General features: G+C 41.8%; 3 protein-coding genes across 7 annotated transcripts in view; 1 reads left to right on the top strand and 2 right to left on the bottom strand.

Moving 5' to 3' along the window:
* The first annotated feature begins 46 nt into the window (after positions 1-46).
* The window catches only part of ZNF613 (zinc finger protein 613), a 39,196-nt gene continuing 18,368 nt past the window's right edge, over positions 47-20,874 (top strand). For 4 of the 5 annotated variants that reach the window (XM_081514705.1, XM_081514720.1, XM_081514706.1 and 1 more), the window contains exons 1-2: positions 47-124; positions 2,196-2,254. The gene's annotated coding sequence lies outside the window, so the exon portion shown is untranslated. Of the gene's footprint in view, positions 613-2,195; positions 2,255-20,874 lie in introns of all 5 variants that reach the window. The other variant, XM_081514708.1, reaches the window with a different exon arrangement.
* Positions 4,396-14,492, bottom strand: LOC145512907 (uncharacterized). Its single transcript, XM_081507621.1, is given in 6 exon segments — positions 4,396-5,031; positions 5,196-5,497; positions 8,518-8,613; positions 8,885-9,011; positions 12,035-12,049; positions 14,484-14,492. Coding segments are annotated over 6 exon segments (1,185 nt in total).
* Positions 13,605-17,884, bottom strand: LOC145512906 (uncharacterized). The gene is made up of 4 exons (XM_081507620.1): positions 17,734-17,884; positions 17,381-17,457; positions 15,827-16,113; positions 13,605-15,658 (listed from the first exon to the last, which is right to left on the bottom strand). The coding sequence occupies exons 1-4, from the start codon at positions 17,882-17,884 to the stop codon at positions 14,740-14,742; spliced, it is 1,434 nt and encodes a 477-aa protein (XP_081363746.1). The 3' UTR covers positions 13,605-14,739.

Below are 20,874 nucleotides of genomic sequence, written 5' to 3'. Positions count from 1 at the left end.
GATCCTTCGATGACGCAATATTTCCGGGCCGGCTTCGCGGCTCTTTACCAGGAGCAGCGGTTTTTCCACCTAGTTCCGTTTGACCGGTGAGGGTTTTCTTTCTTTCGCGGGAAGGTGTAAAACGGTGAGAAGCTATCGGAAATGACTTATTTCACCCTATTTTCAGCTCACCTGACCCGTTGGGCCAGGACTTTGCAACATTCGCCAGGGGCGCTGCAGAAACGCTTAGCTTCTCAGAAACTCAAGGGTACCTGGATATCTGCAGGCTGGACAGAGATGTTCGCGGACATGAAGGCCCTTTGATTTAAAAGATACAGAGAAGCTAAGAAGCGCGACCGTCTCAAAGAAATCCAACAGGGAGGGATCCCAAGCCAAACCTGGCAACAACTGAAGGAGAACCGAGTAGTATTCTAGGAATGCGGACTGGAGAGGGTGTTGTAGGGTTTAGAGAACCGTTCAGGAGGGCGCAGGTCTGAGAGTGGGTAAAACGGCGGGATTATACAGCTTTTGTTATGACTGATGTGGAGGGAAATGGGGAACACTTTTGATCAGGAGCAAAGCCAGCGGAGAAGCGTGGTTCCCCCTTCCACAGTGGGACGAGCCAAAGATGGGGTAAGGTTTTACTTGCCCAAAAGTGAGAAATACTTGAATCAAAAGCTCTGAGGGAAGTGATTCTGTTGAGTATTTTGACGCAACTGATGAAGCACCGCTCCCTAAATCAGGAAGGTCAGAAAAGGAGATGGCAACCCCCCTCTATTATTCTTGCCTGTGAAATCCCATGGACAGAGGCGCCTGGAGGGCTACAGTCCATGAGGTCGTAAAAGAGTCGGACACAGAGTAGCGACTAAACAACAACCCTGTAATTATACAACTTGATTCAGAGAACGTTCAAGCTAAAGGGGTTACTCGTTTATTTATTGACCGAGCAGATGTTTATAAAATGCATACTCTGTGGCAAACAGGGATCTGGATGCTGGAAATATAAAAGGTATAAATGCAGGAAAAATAACATGGTTTCTTTGAGCTGTACATTCTGAGGGTTCTTGGACTGTAACCAATAGAAATTGGTAAGAGGCCAGATAAGTTCAGGCAAGGCTTTATTGGGCCTGGTGCTATAGCAGGAGAATGTGAAAACAAGTAACAGGTACCCTTTCTTGCTAGGGGGTAGGTGGTGAGCTGGTCCATTACACGTTGTGAGGGTAGGGCAGGTCCAGGGGAGGGGTAGCTTGGGTAGTCTGCCCATTCCTTTTAGGGCTGTTTGCAGGGAATACACACAGGATCCTGCTTTTGCTCGCGGTACCTCAGAAGTAGCAGTTGGATTTGGGTCTTTGTGTATCTTGTTCATAATTTGCCCCTATTGCCTATGCCAGGCAGTTATTTTTAGTCCCTTATAGTTCCTCTGTATTCTGGAGGGGCCGTTTGTCCAGGTGCAGACACTGCAGCAAAGTGTCCTGGGTCCCAGCCTGTCTCAGTACTGGTGTGCAGAATGTAAAAGGAAAGTTGCTGGTTTGTCTTTCTCATTATAGCAAGAATTTTGATTCACACCTACAATGTGATCTACAGTGCCTGGAGGGCAGAGCAGTGAACCAGAGACATTAGCCTTAAGATTTAATGGAATTTGTTTCTCTAGCTTTTGGACTTGCTTGGGACCAGTCACTCTTTTTTCCTTATGATTTATCTGTCTTATGATGGGAGTATGTATTGTACCTTTGTCCAACCATTGTATTTTTGAAGAACATAACTTACCTGGTTTCACAGGTCCAAAGCTGGAGAGGAATTTTTCCTCAGGGTAAATTGTACATCACATCTCACCTATATTTGGCTCAGATGAGACTTTGGCCGTAGACTTTTTTTTTTTTAAGGTATTTGTTTTTGGCTGTGTTGGGTCTTCCTTGCGTGGGCGCGGGCTTTATCTAGTTGCGGAGTGTGTGCTCAGTATTTGTGGTGCACAGGCTTATTTGCCACAGGCATGTGGAATCTTCCTGGACCAAGGATCAAACCCATTTCCCCTGCATTGGCAGGTGGATTTTTAACCACTGAACCACTAGGGAAGTCCTGGATTAGAGTTAATGTTGCAGTAAGACTTTGGGGGCTATTGGGATGAAATGTATGTATTTTGCATGCAAGAGGCACATGAATGGAGGGGACAGGGCCAGTGGTGGAATTTTAAGGACTGAATGTTTGTGTCCCCTCAGATTCACATGCTGAAGCCCTGAAACCCACTGTGGCTCTATTTGGAGATGGGACTCCTAAGGTAAGTAATTCAGGTTAAATGAAGTTGTAAGGGTGGGGCTCTGCTCCAGTTGTATCTGCTGGAACCTTGATCTTGGACTTCTAGTCTCTGGAACTATGAAAAAATTAACTTCTGTTTAAGCCACCTACGCTGGTATTGTGGTATGGCAGCTGGAGCAGTGTAATACAGGAATATGTGACCTAAGATCTTCATATATTCCACATTAAAGCCCTTAAGAAAACAATTGAGATGTTCACTCCAAGTGAGTCTTAAGTTTTCACATCAGGTATTAGTTTTTAGAGAACATTTACAATGCCATTAAGATATCTCATCTACTTACATGCCTCTACCGCTAGCTTCTCCCTGAGGGACCTGACATCATGCCCTTCCTTAAACCCAGTTTTCCAGCAGTAGACTTAGCCTGAACCTTACACCAGTCACTACTGACATTACTCCTGGCTACAGCTCAATGATTATAGAGATTCGGAAAACATTTGCCAGATTGGTTAAAGGCCTGTAGTATTCCAGTCTAGAACCTGATTCAGCCCAGTCTTGCAAGGCTCCTCAACTCATTCCCAGTCTGATTCAGTCTCTCCAGCTCTATTGGAAGTGAGGTAACAGGCCAAAGTTGATTCTACAAAATCTACTTCTCTCTTCCTCATGTGACTCCCAAAGATGTTAGACTCAAGAGTGCCTGAATTAGGAAGAAATGGAACCACCCACCTTTCTTCCTGGCATCTGTTTCCATCCCATCAGCGAGGCAAAAGATAGGGTGAGGTAACGATGTCCAGAAGGAAGAATGCAGCTGAGTTATCCAGTGTAGACGTTCCTATTCCCAAGATTCTGAGAATAATTTGGATAATCAGAGAAGGGGAGAGCTAGGAGACAAGCAATCTTAATTTGTGCTCAGATTGCCCATCTTCTTTTCATGTTTTCAGGGGAAAAAAATCAAACCAAGGTCTGTGTTGCAATGTATTTTGTTATATAATTTATAGGTTTAAATTACTAATTGTCTTTGGGCTTTCAGTTCATTTTGCACACCTTCATTTCACTACCTTTTCAAGTCTAGAAAATCTTAAAAATCACATTTAAGGTGACCCCTTTATTGTATGATGCTTGGTCTTATTAGTTGAAGTTAAGCTCATCCAAGGACATTAAATTACATTTATGACATTAATATTCATTTTTCTTATTAGAGAATTCAATTGTCTGAAATAGTATTTAAATAAATTTAGAGCCAAAGAAATGCAGCAGCTAGTTATCATATACTGGGTGGGCGTTGAAGATAATTTTTTTTTCAGTTGGGAGAAATGAATGAATATAAGAAACGAATATAACCAGTGATGTGAGGTAGATTATCTCCTTAAAATTATGGAAACATAAGCATAGCAATCAGGCTTCCCTGGTGGCTCAGACAGTAAAGAATCTGCCAACAATACCGGAGACCCTAGTTTGATCCCTGGGTCAAGCCCCTGGCAAATGGAATGGCAACCTACTCCAGTATTCTTGCCTGGAGAATTCCATGGACAGAGGAGCCTGGCAGGTACAGTCCATGGGGTCACAAAGTGTCAGACATGACTGACTGACTAACATTGTCACTTTGTTCACTTTTAAGCATAGTAACTAAGAATATGGTTCCAGGTTTCCTGTCCAACAATGTGCATCAGTCTATTATGTAATGCATTAAAGTGGGAAGTGATACATAGAGCTCTCAAACGCCCCTCATTTTCACAGGCTTTGCTTCACAAGGACTAATTAAGATACGCGTCAAGTAGTACGTTCACAGTGTTGTGTGTATGATTTCACCAGCTGATGGATGAGGCAGAATATACCACTGAAAACCTTGCCACATTCACTGCCTTCCAACGGCTTCTCTCTAGTATGTAATAATACCTATTGAGGGCAAGGGTTTTACTACTCTCATATTTTTTACTCACTATAAGCTCACCTATGACCAATAGTAATCACCGATGACAGGATCTCTCTTCCAAAACACAGCTTTTCTAACTTCTGCATTCACAGGCTTCCTGTTGACATATAACCATGCAATCAGCTATACAGTATGGCCCAAGGCTTTTCCAAATAGAATGTACTAGTTTTTTCCTATGTATTTTTCGTGACATAAAATAAGATGTAATTGACCACCGAAGGCATAACCACATTCATGGCATCCATAAACGTTTCTCTCCTGCACAAACTCTGTTATCTCCTGAGGGTGCACATCTGTCAGCTGGCTGTTCCATCACAACTACATTCCTATCTGCTAGGAACCCCCTGATGTGTAATGATGTCTGAGAGGTCACAGAAGGCATCTGTACAGTCACCATATTAACAGGGTTTTTCCCCTGCAAGAGTTCATTAGTATCTAAGAAGCTGTGACCCTTTGTGAAAGGGTATTCCACCTTCACAGAATCTACTTGTTTCTCTCTTGTATGTGTCCTCTTGTGTTTAACCAGACATGACATGTGGGAGAAAGCTTTCTCACACTTGTTGCATCCATAGGGCCTCTCTCCCATGTGAGTTCTTTGATGGTCAATGAGCATTGTCTTTGTGGTGAAGGCTTTCCCACAGTTGCTGCACATATAAGGTTTCTCTCTTGTGTGAATTCTCTGAGGTTTAATGAGTCCTGATTTCTGCGAACAAGATTTTCCACGGTCAGTACATACAAAGGAAGTCTTCCCTGTATGAAATCGCTGATGTGCTATGAAGCATGCCTTCTGGCTGAAGGCCTTACCACATTCAGTGCATCCATAGCGTTTCTCTCCAGTGTGAGTTAGTTGATGTATGAGGAGATTGCCCTTCTGTATGAAACCTTTCCCACACTCACTGCATATACAAGATTTGTCTCTGTATGAATTTTCTGGTGCAGAATGAGCTGTGATTTTCTGGAGAAAGCTTTTCCACACTCACTGCATACATGGGGTTTTTCTGATTTGTTTTGTTGGTGTATAGTGAGCTCTGCCTTCCTAAAGAAGGCTTTGCCACATTCAGTACATTTGTAGGCTTTCTCTCCTGTATGAGTTCTCTGGTGCTCAGTTAGCTTGAACTTTCTGTAGAATGCTTTCCCACATATACTGCATACATGGGGTTTATTTCCTGTATGCGTCTTCTGATGTTCAGTAAGCTGAAATTTCTTGAGGAAGGCTCTTCCACACGCACAACACTCATGGGGTTTCTCTCCTTTGTAAGTTCGCTGGTGTTGAGTGAGCTTGAACTTCTTGAAGAAAGTTTTCCCACACAGACTACATCCATGGAGTTTCTTTCCTGTGTGAATTATTTTATGTTCATTGAGCTGAGACTTCTTGAGGAAGGCTTTCCTATATTCAGTACATTCATGGGCGTTCTCTGTTTTGTGTATTTCCTGATATTTAATTTCAGTATGAGTTTGTTGATGATGAGCATGGAGCAAGGATCTCCCATCCCCATTAAACTCAGCAGGCCCCTTTTTGTTGCAGCTTCTATTCTAGTTAGTTATGTCTAAATATGATTTCAGAGTTTTCCTGTGTAAATAAAATACATCATGATTTGGCCTTAAGGGAAAACAACTTCTGCTCTGATGAATAATATTCCTAAATGCGTTCTGTTCATAACACTTCAGCATATTTTGGTTTTGCCAGTGCAACCGCACATGATCATCCACTTCCTTAATGTCTAGGAAAGATAACAATGAACACTTTATGAGCATCAGATGGAATAAAACTATTTCAAAAATACCTTGGGGCGAGCTGGCTCTTTAATGAAAAACCCAAGATATCAAACAGAAGAAATTCCAAGTATAAAAGTACCTTAGCTTTAAAAAGCTTTTCAAAATTATAGTTAAATATATATAAGATAAATTTACTGTTTTAATGGTTTTGGGGGGGCTGGGCCATTCAGGATCTTAGTTCCCTGACCAGGGATTGAACCCATGCTCCCTGCAGTGGAAGCAGAGTCCTACCACTGGACCACCAGGGAAGTCCCTTAACCATTTTTAAGTGTACAGTTCTTTGGCATTAAGTATAATCACAATGTTGTACAACCATCAGCACCTTTCATCGCTAGTTTTTTGGTTTTTTTTCCATCTTCCCCAACTGAAAAACTCTGCATCCCTTAAGCACTAACTCCTATCTCTTGGAAATGGTTAAAAACACGATAATACTATACACAATGGAATATTACTCAGCCATTAAAAAAAATACATTCGAATCGGTTCTACTGAGATGGATGAAACTGGAGCCCATTATACAGAGTGAAGTAAGCCAGAAAGAAAAACAACAATACAGTATACTAATGCATATATATGGAATTTGAAAGATGGTAACGATAACCCTATATGCGAGACAGAATAAGAGACACAGATGCATGGAACAATTTTATGGGCTCTGAGGGAGAAGGTGAGGGTGGGACGTTCTGGGAGAATAGCATTGAAACATGTATATTATCATATGTGAAACAGAACACCATTCCATGTTCGATGCATGTGACAAGGGCTCAGGGCCGGGGCAATGGGATGATCCAGAAGGATGGGATGGGGAGGGAGGTGGGTGGGGGGTCCAGGAAGGGGAACACATGTAAACCCATGGCTGATTCATGTCAATGTATGGCAAAAACTATTACAATATTGTAAAGTAATTAGCCCCCAACTAAAATAAATAAATTTATAAAAAAAAAAAAAAAAACACGATAATATAAAACACCAAACAACCCAAAAGATGTCAGCCATCAGTGTAAAATAGAGTAAATTCACAATGAATAAATACAGATTTGTCTGGTTTATAAATAAGGCCCTGGGGACAGTTAAATACAGTCACTGTTAGCATCACCTCACAGAGGCTGGAGGGACACCCAATTTCAAAATGGTGAAAGACATTCATTCAACATATCCTTATTAAATGGCTACTCCATAAACCAGACACGGTGCTGGTATTGGAGAAACACAAAAAAATTCTTCACTTAAACTGAAGCCATATTCTGCAGGTGGAAAGGGAAACAATAAACAAGATAAGGAATAAAGTAGGCGGTTCAAACATGACAGTGGTTTGAAGAAGCAAAGGAAGTAACAAGATGTAGAAGAAACGAGGATTTATTTGGAAGGAAGGATAAGACTCACTAATGAGATTTTATGATTTTGTTTAGGCTCCCTAGCCTAACGAACTGAGAATGAGAAATTTTAGAAAGATCTTCTCTAATGAAACAAAAAACAGGAACAGCAAAGGCATTAAACACAGGAGCCCAGAGGGTAAAGAGGGGCTTCCCAGCTGGTGCTTGTGGTAAAGAACCCACCTGCAAATGCAGGAGATGCAGGTTCGATCCCTGGGTCAGGAAGATCCCCTGGACAAGGAAATGGCACCCCACTCCAGTATTCTTGCCTGGAGAATCTTATGGACAGAAGGGGCTGGCAAGCTACAGTCCGTAGCGTTGCAAAGAGCTGGAAATGACTCAAGCGACACAAGCGCACACGCGGACGGTAAAAAAGATTCACGGTAACGTCAGGATTTAAGATGCACAGAAGCACAACAGAATCTCAACTTCAGAAAGGATGTTGGAAAGGGCTTTTCTTGGAGGGAAGATGGTTCTAGCGTCTCACATAAAAAGTGTGAACTTACTGGGAGTTGCTGTGGAGACAGGTAAACTATATGGTAGCAGCAGGTGTATCAGACATTGTTACGGGACATGTCAACTGGGAGTCTCCATAGAGAACAAGGGCTTAACACATTTAAATAAAGTGAGGTTTTATGGTTGATGAGAGCAAAGGGTGACAACAGAAGCTTTGAAGCAGCTCAGAGTAGGAAAAAAGAAAAACAAACATAAATACTTATTAAGAGACCATGTCACCATGAGAACAAAGGCTTCCGAGGTGTGGCTGGATGTCATAAGGGGAAACATTTTCCAATAGGGCAGGAACGTGTATCAGTCAGAAGATAATGATGAACTCCAAGTTTCCTCTTAGAAGCAAGACACAGAAGGAGGAGTTTCATACCAAGAGACATGAAAGGAACATAAAATCATACTCTGACAAATGAAGTAGGGGAAGATTTGAAAATCCAAGCAAGAAGACTGTAGGGTGTGGCAGGGGGGAATGTTGACATCTAAGGAGAAATAAACAGGGATTCTTTCCAAGAAGAGAGAAAAGGGTATATTTTCCTTTAAATTCCCACACAGAAAAAGAGCTCTCGTATGGGGAGAGGGATACATGGGGGCTGTTTCCATGTCCTCAGCACCCCTCCCCACTGGGAAGCCTTCTCTAAGGAACTGAAAGGTGATTTCCACAGCCTTGCCTGTCTTGCTGCTTCTCTCTCACCTACCTGGACAGAGGCGACTGCGAACTTCATCGTCTAAGGTCCATGGTGGTTCTTCTCATTCCAACTTGGAGAGTACATCAGGTTTGCTAACTTGATACCCTGTTCATGGGAAATGACAGAAGACTCAGGCTCATCAGATATCGCCAGGGATCTGTGATGCTGAGAACAGTACACTTTTTAGGGACTACGCAATTTGTATGTTTGTAAATTAAAAGCTTTTCTCTAAAATGAGGAGAGAGTATACCTTTTCATCTGGGACAAGAGAAGGACTGAAAATCTACCACTTCAGAGCACGACAGACACAACAAAGCTTTCAGAAGCTGAAGAAAGAAAAGGCACTGTCCAAGGGACCCAGGGCAGCCGTCCTCACCCGCAGACAGCAGGTTGCTGTAGTTCTCCAGCATCACGTCCCGGTACAGGGCCTTCTGAGCAGGGGCCAGGAGCTGCCACTCCTCCCACGTGAAATCCACAGCCACATCCTCCAGTGTCAGCGATCCCTGTAACAACACAGTCCTCTGTAATATGAATGTTTCTCTTATTACTAAAATGGAGGGTGTGAAATAATAGAGGTCTCTGTCCCTGGTTGTTGGCTCAGACATCCTAAAACCCTTGTAGTCTCTTAAGTGGTAAAAGCACTAGGAACATCTTTTATTCTGATATTTGGTCTTGAACTTCAACCCTAATCTGACACTGACAACTCAGAGTTAGCATCAGGCTCCACAGGCTAAAGGGTTCAGTCTCACAAGACTGCCTTCAGTTCAGACACCAGTCCAGTGTCCCAGGTTCCCTGCATTTGTGTCCAGCTTGGCTACAACTCAGGGGTTCCCATAATTTCCCTGCTAAGGTTGGATAAATTGCTAGAACAACCAACAGAACTGAGGACAATGTTATGCTTACCTTTATAGTTTATTATCAAGGATATAGGGCTTCCCATGTGTGGCTCAGCTGGTAAAGAATCTGCCTGCAATGTGGGAGACCTGGGTTCGATCACTAGGTTGGTAAGATCCCCTGGAAAAGGGAAAGGCTACCCATTCCAGTATTCTGGCCTGGAGAATTCCATGGATTGTATAGTTCATGGGGTCGCAAAGAGTCAGACACGACTGAGCAACTTTCACTTTCATCAAGGATATATATGAACACCCACATGAAAAGGTACAGAGAGCCAAGTGTAAAAGGGTCCTGAGTGCAAGGGCCACTTTCCCCACTGAGCTGGGATGATCCCAGCATGGGGATCGGCCTGCCTCCTTGGAAGCTCTCTGAACCCCGTTGGGGTTTTTATGGTGGTTCCATTACACAGGTATGATTGATTAAACCCCAGCCTACTAGTTCAATCTCCAGTTCTTTTCCTGTCTACTGAGATCAGAGGGTAGAGCCAAACATTCCAGTCAAGGCTTAGTCTTCAAGTTGGCTAGGAACTTGTCCTGAGTCACCTCATTAGCATACACTCACAGATGGTTCAGAGGGGCTTGTTATGAATAAAAGAAGGACACTCCTCTATTTCTCAGGAAATTCCAGATGTTTTAGGAGCTCTGTGCCAGGAACCAGAGACAAAGACCAAATATGTACAAAGACCAAATATGTGACAATAAGTCATTTGTGTAATTAAAGGCAATAAAGGGGCTTCCCTGATGGCTCAAAGCGTAAAGAACTTACCTGCGATGCAGGAGACACAGGTTGTTGACTGCACGTTCATGTGCCAGATACAGACTAAGGCCAAACAAACCAAAATGTTGGAATTTGGAGCAGAGAGAGGTTTACTGCAGGGCCAAGCAAGAACGGTGGCTTGTGCTCAAAAAACCTGAACTCCCTGATGGTTTTGAGGGAAGAGTTTTTGTTTGTTTGGGGTTTTGGTTTTTCGTTTGGGTGCATCAGGTCTTAGAGGCATGTGGGCTCTTAGCTCCCTGACCAGGGATTGAACCTGCATCCCCTGCGTTGGAAGGCGGACTTTTAACCACTGGACCCACCAGCGAAGTCCCTGTTTGCTTTTAATTAATTAATTAATATTTGGCTGCACTGGGCCCTTGTTGCTGTGTGCTGGCTTTCTGTAGTTGCAGAGTGGTGGGCAGTTCTTCACTGCAGTGCACGGGCTTCTTGTTATGGTGGCCTCTCTTGGTGCGGAGCATGGGCTCTAGGCGCAAGGGCTTCAGTAGTTGAAGCTTGCCAGCTCAGTAGTTGCAGCACACGGGTATGTGGAGATCCTCCCAGACCAAGGATTGAACCTGTGTCCCCTGCATTGGCAGGAGAATTCTTATCCACTAGACCACTAGGGAACTCGGGAAGCGTTTTTAAAGGCAAAATTTGCGGCGGGGGTACAGGATATGTGACTTTCTTCTGTTTGGTTGGTGGTGAGGTAAAGGATAGTGTTCCAGGAATGTTGTGCTCAGCCAAAAGCTGAAAGGTATATTGTTATGTATATCCTTGGAGAAGAACCAGGACCCTGCTTTATTGCTGCAATATTATTTCTTGACTGCTTTTCCTTTGTTACTGAGTTCCCTTACTTCCTTAATTAGAAAAGCGATTTGAATCTGCCCTTTTGAACTCATGGAAAGTGGAGGAGCCCAAAGCCTTTTTCCTATGACGAGGAGGCCCCACAGGGTTCTGGTAGGTCTCAAAATACACACAACCATTCTTTCTGGGACAACATCATTAAGGCCTTAGCACCTCTGCTTTCATCTAAGATTATTGGGGGACAATTCTGGGGCTTCTTTGTGCTGTTTTGTCACTTTTCCATGTCCAGCCCCTTCTCTCTGTTCATCCCTCACTCTATCTCTGCATCTTAGTCCAAGCTTTTTCCAGCTGTAGCAGCAGTGGGCTGTGGTTGCAGAAGTGGGGAGCAAGAGATTGGTCACGAGAGAGTGAGCCATAGTAAAGTGAAAGTGAGTTTATTCAGAGAAATACACATGCCCCAGGCAAGTGAGAACAGCCTGGGGGTAGAGGGTTGTTAGTTTTTATGGGTTGAGTAATTTCATAGGCTAACAAGTGGGAGGATTATTTTAACTATTTGTGGAAAAGCAGTTTTCAGGAATTGGGCCACCACCCACTTTTTGGTCTTTTATGGTCAACCTTGAAACTGTCCTGGCACTGGTGGGTGTGTTATTTAGCATGTTAATGTATTACAATGAGTGTATAATGAGGCTCAAGGTCTATGGGAAGTCATATAGGCTAGTCAAAGCCTTGTAGGTTCTAACCAGTTTATGTCATGTCTTCAATGGCTGTGTCATTCTTGTAACGGCTGTGCCCTGCCCCCTTCCATCGTGTCACACTTTGGCAGAGACAAATCAAGTGTTCTTTAACAAATTTTTAGGACACTATAAGTCGGTCAGATGTCACTTTACAGATATGTCCCCAAAAGCTATTAAAACTATCCTATCCAGCAGGAATTGCTATAATTTTTAAGATAAAAGAAGTAAAATCTGAGAATTGGCTGTCCAAAAATGGGCCTGCTTTCAATTAAAAATGCAGTTTAGTGTCTTTTCATGTTAATTGGCTATTCAGAATCATCTCTTCTGTGGATATTTACCCGTTGATTTTTACTCTGTTGTCATTTTCTTATTGATCTGTTGACTGAAAGACAAACAAAATAACAATTGTGAGCTTTAAGTTTTATTCAGGTTCTTGCCAAGAACCACAGCCACCCAGTTAATGTAAGCATATGGGTTAGGGAGATTCCTCAGAGAAAGAGAACCAGGTGTGGCTTTCTTGACATGAGAGAACCCATTTTAGCCTAAGCCGTTTTGCCATCTAAGCCTGGCCATAATTCTTGCCCTTGAACAGTCTCCAGAATCAATGATCTTAAGGGGACAAAGGGGCTTCCCAGGTAACTCAATGGTAAAGAATCCACCTACCAACGCAGGAGCCACAGGAGACGTGGATTCGATCCGTGAGTCAGGAAGATCCCCTGGAGAAGGGAACGGCAGCCCACTCCAGTCTTCTTTCCTGGAACACCCAATATAGCCTGGTAGGCTGCAGTCCATGGGGTTGCAAAGAATGGGACCCCGCTAAGCAGCTAAACTTTCAGTAGGTGAGGGACCAAATTGATGATCTTGACCCTCTGACATCAATCTACTAAAGCTGGACACTCAACTTTTGCCCAATTTTATGCTGAATTCTCTGCTCAAGCCCCTTCATGAACATGCATGTGCCCTTAGCTTAAAATTTCTTCACTTTTTGTGGAAAATCCCACGGACAGAGGAGGCTGGTAGGCTACAGTCCATGGGGTCGCAAAGAGTCAGAGAGACTTCACTTTCACTTTGCGGTTCCCAGGAGCCACTGCTTTGGGAAAGATCCCTGGTGTTCTTACTTGCCGCAAGTAATAAATCCTTCCTTCTTCCATTCTTTGGCTTGGTTGTGCCTATTGGCTTGACACCCACCAAGAGGTGAACCTAGTTTTGGGATGACATTAGCTCTGAGGAAATTGCTCCGAAAAGGTAAGGGAGAAGCCTGTTTATATATGCTTTCTGGATAGGAAATACATGCAGTTAGGCATACATTTTGGTAAAAGATTTACTGCTAATCATAAAGGAAAAAAAATGTCTAAAGTTAATCTTTTTAAGGCTTATCTCTGTATGGGAAGATGCTAGAATCCAGTGTCACTAAAATTCTTCCTGAGATACACATCTAACGATCTGTGAGGGCTGCCTATTCACTTGCATTCTAAGCACAGAATGCCTGTTGTTTTCTATTTAAATTCCTCTCAGTGCACTGTCAGCAACTGCAGTGGGTTACAAGTTAACCCCCTATCAAAACTGGACAGTGAGCAACCCTCTTTGTCTTAATGATCCTAATTTTTCTGCACCCACAGATTCATGAGAGTTCTTTGTACAGTCTAAGTTTTCATCTTTTTCAGTTAAGTGTTGAGATAGTCTCCCAGTCTGCGGATTGTTCTTACTGTTTTTGAGGTCTGTGTTTTATTTTAATGTAAAATGTGCTTGAAAAGGAAACCAGAGTCAAGCTTCCTGTAACTTAAGAGTTTAATTCCCCTTTAAGGAAAAAAAGTGAGATTCTGCAGTTACATTCTACAAAGGGATTAATAAAAACATCTCTAAAGTTTGGCTTATGCTCTTTCAAAAGGAAGTGCATCTTGTGCTGTGTGGGGGAAATAGGAAATATTTTATTTGTCCATAGGAACAAACCACACATCCAATCAGGCAATACCAGGACTCAAGCTAATATTTAATTTAATCTTCTGATACCAGGGACTTTATCTCAAACTGTTCAGCATTCAAAGGGGGTATAAAAACCTGTGAATAGTCAACATCTTCAAACCCTAAATATCTGGCTGGTTTACAAAAAAGAATATTATAAAGATGATGATTTCTACTGTATTTCATCCAATCTAAGGTACCTTTGGTTGTATGATACACTAATATTTTATGTACCCAGTTCTGGATTTAAATATGTTAAGCAATCAACTGTGTGCTGCATTTTAACTTAAGCGTTATTAATACATGGGAAAAATTTTCCATCTTCAGATCAATGAAAACAAAAGTTTTACTCAAGAAAGACTCAGAAGTTTCCAGGCCCACTTACTAATACAGCACACAGTGGGGCATGGTAGAGGTGGCAAGATGTTGAGTTGTAAGATTTTTTTACTAAAATAATGAACCATGTAGTTGAGTTATAATTCATGTAGCATTATGATGATACAAAGACTCAGTGCAGGTATTCTGTGGTAAAACTTTATGACATTTAAGCATGTGAACTAGAGAGTCACAATCATTAATGCTCTCACATGCACAATTCCCAAATACAAAAATCATGTTATAATTAAAATAGGTACAGAACACTTACATATTTTCACATGGTTCTGATATAATTTTTGCTTTGTTTTCTAACTACTGTATTTATTTACATATTTAATAATTTCTATAATGCTGTGTATTATGTCACAATTACAGAAAATGAATTCCCTCATAAATGATACCCATGAAAGCATGAAAATGTCAATTCTCTGTAGCTGAACTTCATACCGACAACATCCCCACCATTGACACATACACAGATGTTCCTATTTGTCCCCTCTAGCCTACATTCAGTTGACATTTATCGGGAAAGGTATTTCCTCCTGTCTGGCACTCTATGCAGTACCACTGTCTGATAAAGTAACATGGTATGAATCTGAAAAGTGTCCAAATCTGCTTCAGTCTTAAGGTTTCACTCCTACGTAAACTCGGGAGTGTAATGAGCTATTTCCTTTCAGTGACAACTTTTGGATACTGACTTTCTTCATGACTTTTCTTGATGAGTTTTCTGATGTAAAGTGAGGCTAAATTTGTGGGAGAAAGTTTTCCAGCACTCACTGCATCTGTAAGGTTTCTCACCTGTGTGAGTTCTTTGATGTATAATGAGATGTGACTTCTGGGCCAAAGATTTCTGACACTTGTGGCATTCGTGGGGTTTTTCTCCTGTATGTGTTTTCTGATGTAAAACAAGGCTAAACTTCATAGGGAAAGTTTTCCCACATTCACTGCATCCATAGGGTTTCTCTCCTGTATGGATTCTCTGATGAATGATGAGGCTAAACTTGTGAGAGAAAGTTTTTCCACATTCGTGGCATTGATAAGGCTTCTCTCTGGAGTGAATTTTCTGATGAATAAGGAGATACGACTTCCGGCTGAAGGCTTTGTGGCATTCACTGCACTCATAGGGTTTCTCTCCTGTGTGAGACCTCTGATGAATAGTGAGATGTGACTTTTGGGTAAAAGCTTTCTGACACTGATGGCATTTGTAGGGTTTCTCACCTGTATGAGTTCTTTGGTGTAGGATGAGACTAAATTTGATGGAGAATGTTTTTCCACATTCATTGCATCCATAGGGCTTCTCTCCTGTGTGAGTTCTCCAGTGAGTGTTGAGGAGTGACTTCACACTAAAGCCTTTTCCACATTCACTGCAATTATAAGGTTTCTCTCCTGTGTGAGTTCTCTGATGCCTGTTGAGCTCAGATCTCTGGATGAAGGCTTTCCCGCATTCACTGCATCCATAAGGTTTTTCCCCTGTATGTGTTTTTTGATGTAAAATGAGGCTAAACTTAAGGGAAAATGTCTTTCCGCATTCATGGCAACCATAGGGTTTCTCTCCCGTGTGAGATCTCTGATGAATAATGAGCTGTGACTTATTGCCGAAGCTTTTCTGACATTCGTCACATCTGTAGGACTTCTCTCCTGTATGTGTTCTTTGATGCAGTGTGACTTGTGACTTATCACTGAAGCCTTTCTGACACATACGGCACTGAAACCATTTCCCTCCTTTGTGAGTTCTCTGGTGCATATTAAGGCATGACTTATCAGTAAAAGCTTTCCTGCCTTTGTTGCACTCATAGGGCTTCTCTCCTGTGTGGGTTCTCTGGTGTAAAATGAGATGGCACTTCCGGCTGAAGGCTTTCTGACACCTACTGCACCCGTAGGGTTTCTCTCCGGTGTGTGTTCTTTGATGCTTAATGAGGTCTGACTTCTGGAAAAAGGCTTTCCCACAGTTAGTGCAGCTGTAGTGTTTCTCTGCCATTTGAATTTTCCAGTGTTTAATAAGCTGTGACTTATGGCTGAAAACTTTCATGTGTTCACTATATTCGTCGTATTTTTGTCTATTAAGAATTTTCTCATGCTTAGTATAAAGAAATATCTTGTCATATTGATTAAATCCTACTTCATTTCTTGCATAGCTTTTATTCTGAGTAATACACTTTAGATTAGGTTTCAAGTATTTCCCAAGTATGTCAGGTGTATGAGATACTTGTGCTAAAGGAACTTCACGGTTTAAGCTCAGAGAAGATACTTTTCCAAATGCATTATCTCTGTGGTGACTCTCCGTAGTTTCCAGGTTTCTGTGGTTTACTTTGTGCCAGTCTCTGTAATTATCAGCTCGCCAGGTGTCTTCTAGAAACAGACCAATGAATCCACAGTGACCATGTAACAGAAGGAAGAGAATCTCAGCAAAGGCCAAAGAAAAAAGAGGAAGGGAGACTGTGAGTATATACCTAAAGTCTGTGACATTTATAAGTAAAAGGAGACTTAAAGATGAAAAAAAAGGAATAAACTACAAGCGGCTTCCCAGGTGGTGATAGTGGTAAAGAACTCGCCTGCCAGTGCAGGAGATGGAGGTTTGATCCCTGGGTCTGGGAGATCCCCTGGAGAAGGGCATGGCAACCAACTTCAGTATTCTTGCCTGGAGAATCCCATGGACAGAGGGGCCTGGCAGGCTACAGTCCATAGGGCCACAAAGAGTTGGACACGACTGAAGCAACTTAGCATGCACACACAAGGTGCATGAGAGATACACAGAATGAGAAGAATGGGGAATTTATGCATGCTTGAATATATAAGAAAAGAGAGCTACTAATATTAACATGGATTGAGGAGATGGAGATAAGGAGAAAGCAGGTACACGGAGGATAACAGAGAGAAAGATTAATTAGGAGAGCAAGTTCCAAGATGGACTAGAGAGGGATCTGATCAGAATATCTAAAATAAAGAAATGTGTGTGTGTGTGTGTTTTAAACCAGACGAAAGAGACCTGTAGGTTTCCCAGGTGGCTCAGTGGTGAAGAACCCACCTGCCAATGCAGGAGACCTAACATGGAGAGATTAAAATGTGGAGTCACAGCGCTTTCACTGCCAAGGGCCTAGGTTGGATCCCTGGTGGTCAGGGAACTAAGATTCCGCAAGCCATGCTGCATGGCCAAAAAAAAGAGAAAAGGAGTCAATGTTCATGTTATGTGGGAACTCAGGTCAGCTGTTCTGAGTCACATTGAGAGCTTAAAAATTTCAAGACGATTTCTCCAGACATGTTTGAGGTGCCTCCCTCTTTCTGGCAAGATCGATACTCCATTTATCCCGGGGGTCTGGGTTTTCACTCCCCGGGATGAGTCTGACTCTGGATTTTTTCCCTGTGATCCATGGTGCTTCTTGTTGCAACTGGTAGAATGCATGTGCTTTGGTAACATGATACCTACTCAAGGGGAATTCCAGAGGACCCACAGACCCAAACACAAGTCCTCTGTAGAATGAGGTTATATTTAAGGGGTTGAACAAATTCCAACTTGGCCAAGTAAAGGACTTTTGCTTTGGAAGTGGGAGAAGCAAACTAAGAGGCCAGAAGGTACTAAAATCTATGATGTATGAAACTCAAGTCTAGAAAAGTAAGGCAGTTGTAAGACTCCACCCCTTTCATCCCTGAGAAGGAAAAGGCACTCCACTGCCTACAGTACCCAGAATGCTCTTCTTACCCACTGATACTAAGTTGATGTAATTTTCCAGCATCACATCTTGATACAAGTTCTTCTGAAGGGGGTCCAGTAGCTGCCACTCCTCCCAGGTGAAAACCACAGCCACATCCTTGAATGACACCGAGCCCCGTAATAGAACATTCCTATTCATTCTAAAGGAATTATCATTGATTACTACTCTGAAGATAAATAGGAATGTCTCATAAGTTTTCCTGTAAGTTTTCCCATGATGAGCTATTTGACTGCTTTCCGTGTAACAAGTTTTGCATTTTACTTTGTAGGAAAAGCCAATTTTTTAAAATTTAAAATAGCCTATCTTTTGTGCTGCTATTCAGTCATTCTGAGACTCACATGTTCATCCATTCACAAAAGAGGAATAGAACAGAGAACATCCTTAAATCTTTAATCTGGAAACCACCTACAGCCTATGTGTATGCACCTATGACAGACAATGTATTAAGCATTCCTTTATAAGTAAGACTCGCTTTTACCCTGAAGGAACACACTAGCTTACAGAGAGAAATATAACACATTGCTCTCTTGAGTCCTGTGAGGTCTTCTAGGGAATCACTCAGTTTGAGTCATGGACCCTCAACTCAAATTCATACAAATACACATTTACATATGTGAATACTGACACAGGAAGTCAGAAGAATATACATAAAACTTTTTGGATTATTTATCTTGCAGGTAAAGAAAAAGGACTGATGGAGGATATATGGGTTTAACTCTATAAATTTCTGGACTGTATGAAACTTTGACACAGACTATTTTAAGCTTCACTGATGTTATCAATGTGATTTATGTTAGAGGTCTTGGGCCACATTGTAGCAACTTGACTTCTGAAGTTGTCCACGGGCTGGACACCAATGTCAGCCATTGATGTAGTCAGCCTTGCCTATGTGACCCACTGCAAATAAAATGCCTAGACACTAATTAGCAATATCGGAGATGTGTTGTTGGGCTTCCCAGGTGGCGCTAGTGGTAAAGAACCAAAGAACCTGCCTGCCAGTGAAGGAGATGTAAGAGACGTGGGTTCAGTCCCCAGGTCAGGAAGATCCCCTGGAGGATGGCACAGCCCACTCCAGTGTTCTTGCCTGGAGAATCCCATAGACAGAGGAGTCTGGTGGGCTACAGTCCATGGGGTCGCAAAGAGTCGGACACACTGAGCACACACATGAGATGTGTTCTTACAAACCATTGTTGGGAAAAGGAAACAAAATCCATATGACTTCATTGAGACAACAGGAAGCTTCTGCCTGGTGTCTTCTAGACCTGGCCTTACCCACCTTTCTCTGTTGCTGATTTTAATCTGTATCCTTCTGTTGTAATAAATCATAACCATGAGAATAACCGCATTGCTGAGTACTGTTGAGCTCTTATAGCAAATCACTGAACCTGAGGATGGTCTTTGAAACCCGAAAAGATACACGCCATCGCCACAGGGCCCATAGGGCCCACTGAATTGTTCATTAGATCTAAAATTTTATTATATACCTTCCTGCATTTTTGAAGCATAAAGTAGTACATCGTACATATCTGTAAGCTAGTATATTTGCGTCACCATTTGTAATATTTAAGAAATTCTCACTCTTTATAGAACAAAAGTATTGTGTATCCAAAAAAACACTCCAGGATACTTTTTTTTTTTTTTCAAAATTTGTAATGTGTTACTCCTACATAAGCTCTCTGGAAACATCCATAACTAGTGGGACACATGTAAACACTCGAAGATCCATCCTAGAATTCAGTGTCCCACAAAAACAATGTGTGGACAGAATATTTATACCCATTGAATCCATGAGGATTATAAATGTTTACCACTAGATTTTGGGGTGACTAACAAGGCAACAATAGATAAGTGGAAAAACAGAGGATGCCAGAGACAAGTTTGTACTCTTTATTTATTTATTTTTTTTGGCACACTGTGAGGCATGGTGGGATGTTAGTTACCAACCAGGGATCAAACCCATGCTCCCTGCAGTGGAAGCACAGTCTTAACCACTGGACTGCCAGGACTGGAGCACAGGACTCCATGTGCTCAATTTTACTAAACATTTAGAGCCTCACAGGCTACAATCTATGTTCTAACTTCAAACACGATTTATAAATTCTTATTTATAAATTTTATAAATTTAATAAAATTTAAAAATTTTTAAAATTAATAAAATTTTAAATTTATTAATTTTATTAAATTTATAAACCTTACTGTGAAGTTGATCTTTTGTCTCAGTACTTTTTTCTGAATTCAGACATTCATCTTTCCATGCTGGCTCTGGTATAGACTAGCCTTCATAAATACTGAATAAACATTTTCTCTTAATATATGTATTATTTAACGTCCTAAAATCCACTAGAAAGCCAAAAGGAAAATAAATATGCAGAAAACTACTCATTTGGGACCTGGACATTTTCTGGAGCCCTAGGTTCTAATATCTGCTCTGTTGTTGACTCCGGCGCCGCCCTGCAGCTCCAGTACAGAGTCTCTGGTGAAGGACGTCAGGTTGTTCCTGGCACCTTTAGTTCCTTCCCTCACTGGAACTATTTCATCCCAGGAAGCCAGGACCCGGGGGATTACAGAAATTCACTCCTGTGACAGACTATAACTGGGAGCGTAATATTTTTCTGAGTTGCATGAGTTTCTATTTGTATGTGGTGGTAGGTTAATGTGATAGCTTAAGGAGAAAAAAGTACCATATACTACCTGATGGTCTATTTTACAAGAAAGAAACACAAGCAACAAAGCTATCTTCATTAAATTATGTAATTGTGCTAAAACTATTCAAAACTAAATCTACATTTAGGGAAGAGTCATTATAAAGAAATTTTTTTAAAAAACTAAATTTTTAAAAGGCTAAAATCCAGAGAAACGGTATATATATGTGTATATATGTGTGTGCGCTAAGTTGCTTCAAGTCATGTCCAACTCTTTGCGACCCTATGGACTATAGCCTGTCAGGCTCCTCTGTCCATGGGATTCTCTAGGCAAGAATACTGGAGTGGGTTGTCATACTGTCCTCCAGGGGATCTTCCTGGCCCAGGGATCAAAGCAGTCTCTTATGTCTCCTGCATTGGAAGGTGAGTTCTTTATCACTAGAGCCATCTGGGAAGCATGTGTGCATGTAAGCGTGTGTGTGTGTG

The sequence above is a fragment of the Giraffa tippelskirchi genome, chromosome 7 (genome assembly GCF_054371585.1).
Source record: "Giraffa tippelskirchi isolate mGirTip1 chromosome 7, T2T-mGirTip1v1.2.pri, whole genome shotgun sequence".
Taxonomy (NCBI): domain Eukaryota; kingdom Metazoa; phylum Chordata; class Mammalia; order Artiodactyla; family Giraffidae; genus Giraffa; species Giraffa tippelskirchi.
The sequence above is the reverse complement of the archived record's forward strand: the minus strand, read 5'-3'. Positions and strand labels throughout refer to the sequence as shown.

Excerpts from the sequence above, each read along its gene's own strand:
- LOC145512906 (XM_081507620.1), bottom strand. The coding sequence starts at position 17,884 with ATGAATAGGAATGTTCTATTACGGGGCTCGGTGTCATTCAAGGATGTG. Across the intron at positions 16,114-17,380 it reads TCACAGGGAAAAAATCCAGA|CATGAGAAAATTCTTAATAG; the intron begins GTCAGACTCATC and ends CTTTATACTAAG. Across the intron at positions 15,659-15,826 it reads ACAGGAGAGAAGCCCTATGA|ATGTGACGAATGTCAGAAAA; the intron begins GTGCAACAAAGG and ends GAAGTCCTACAG.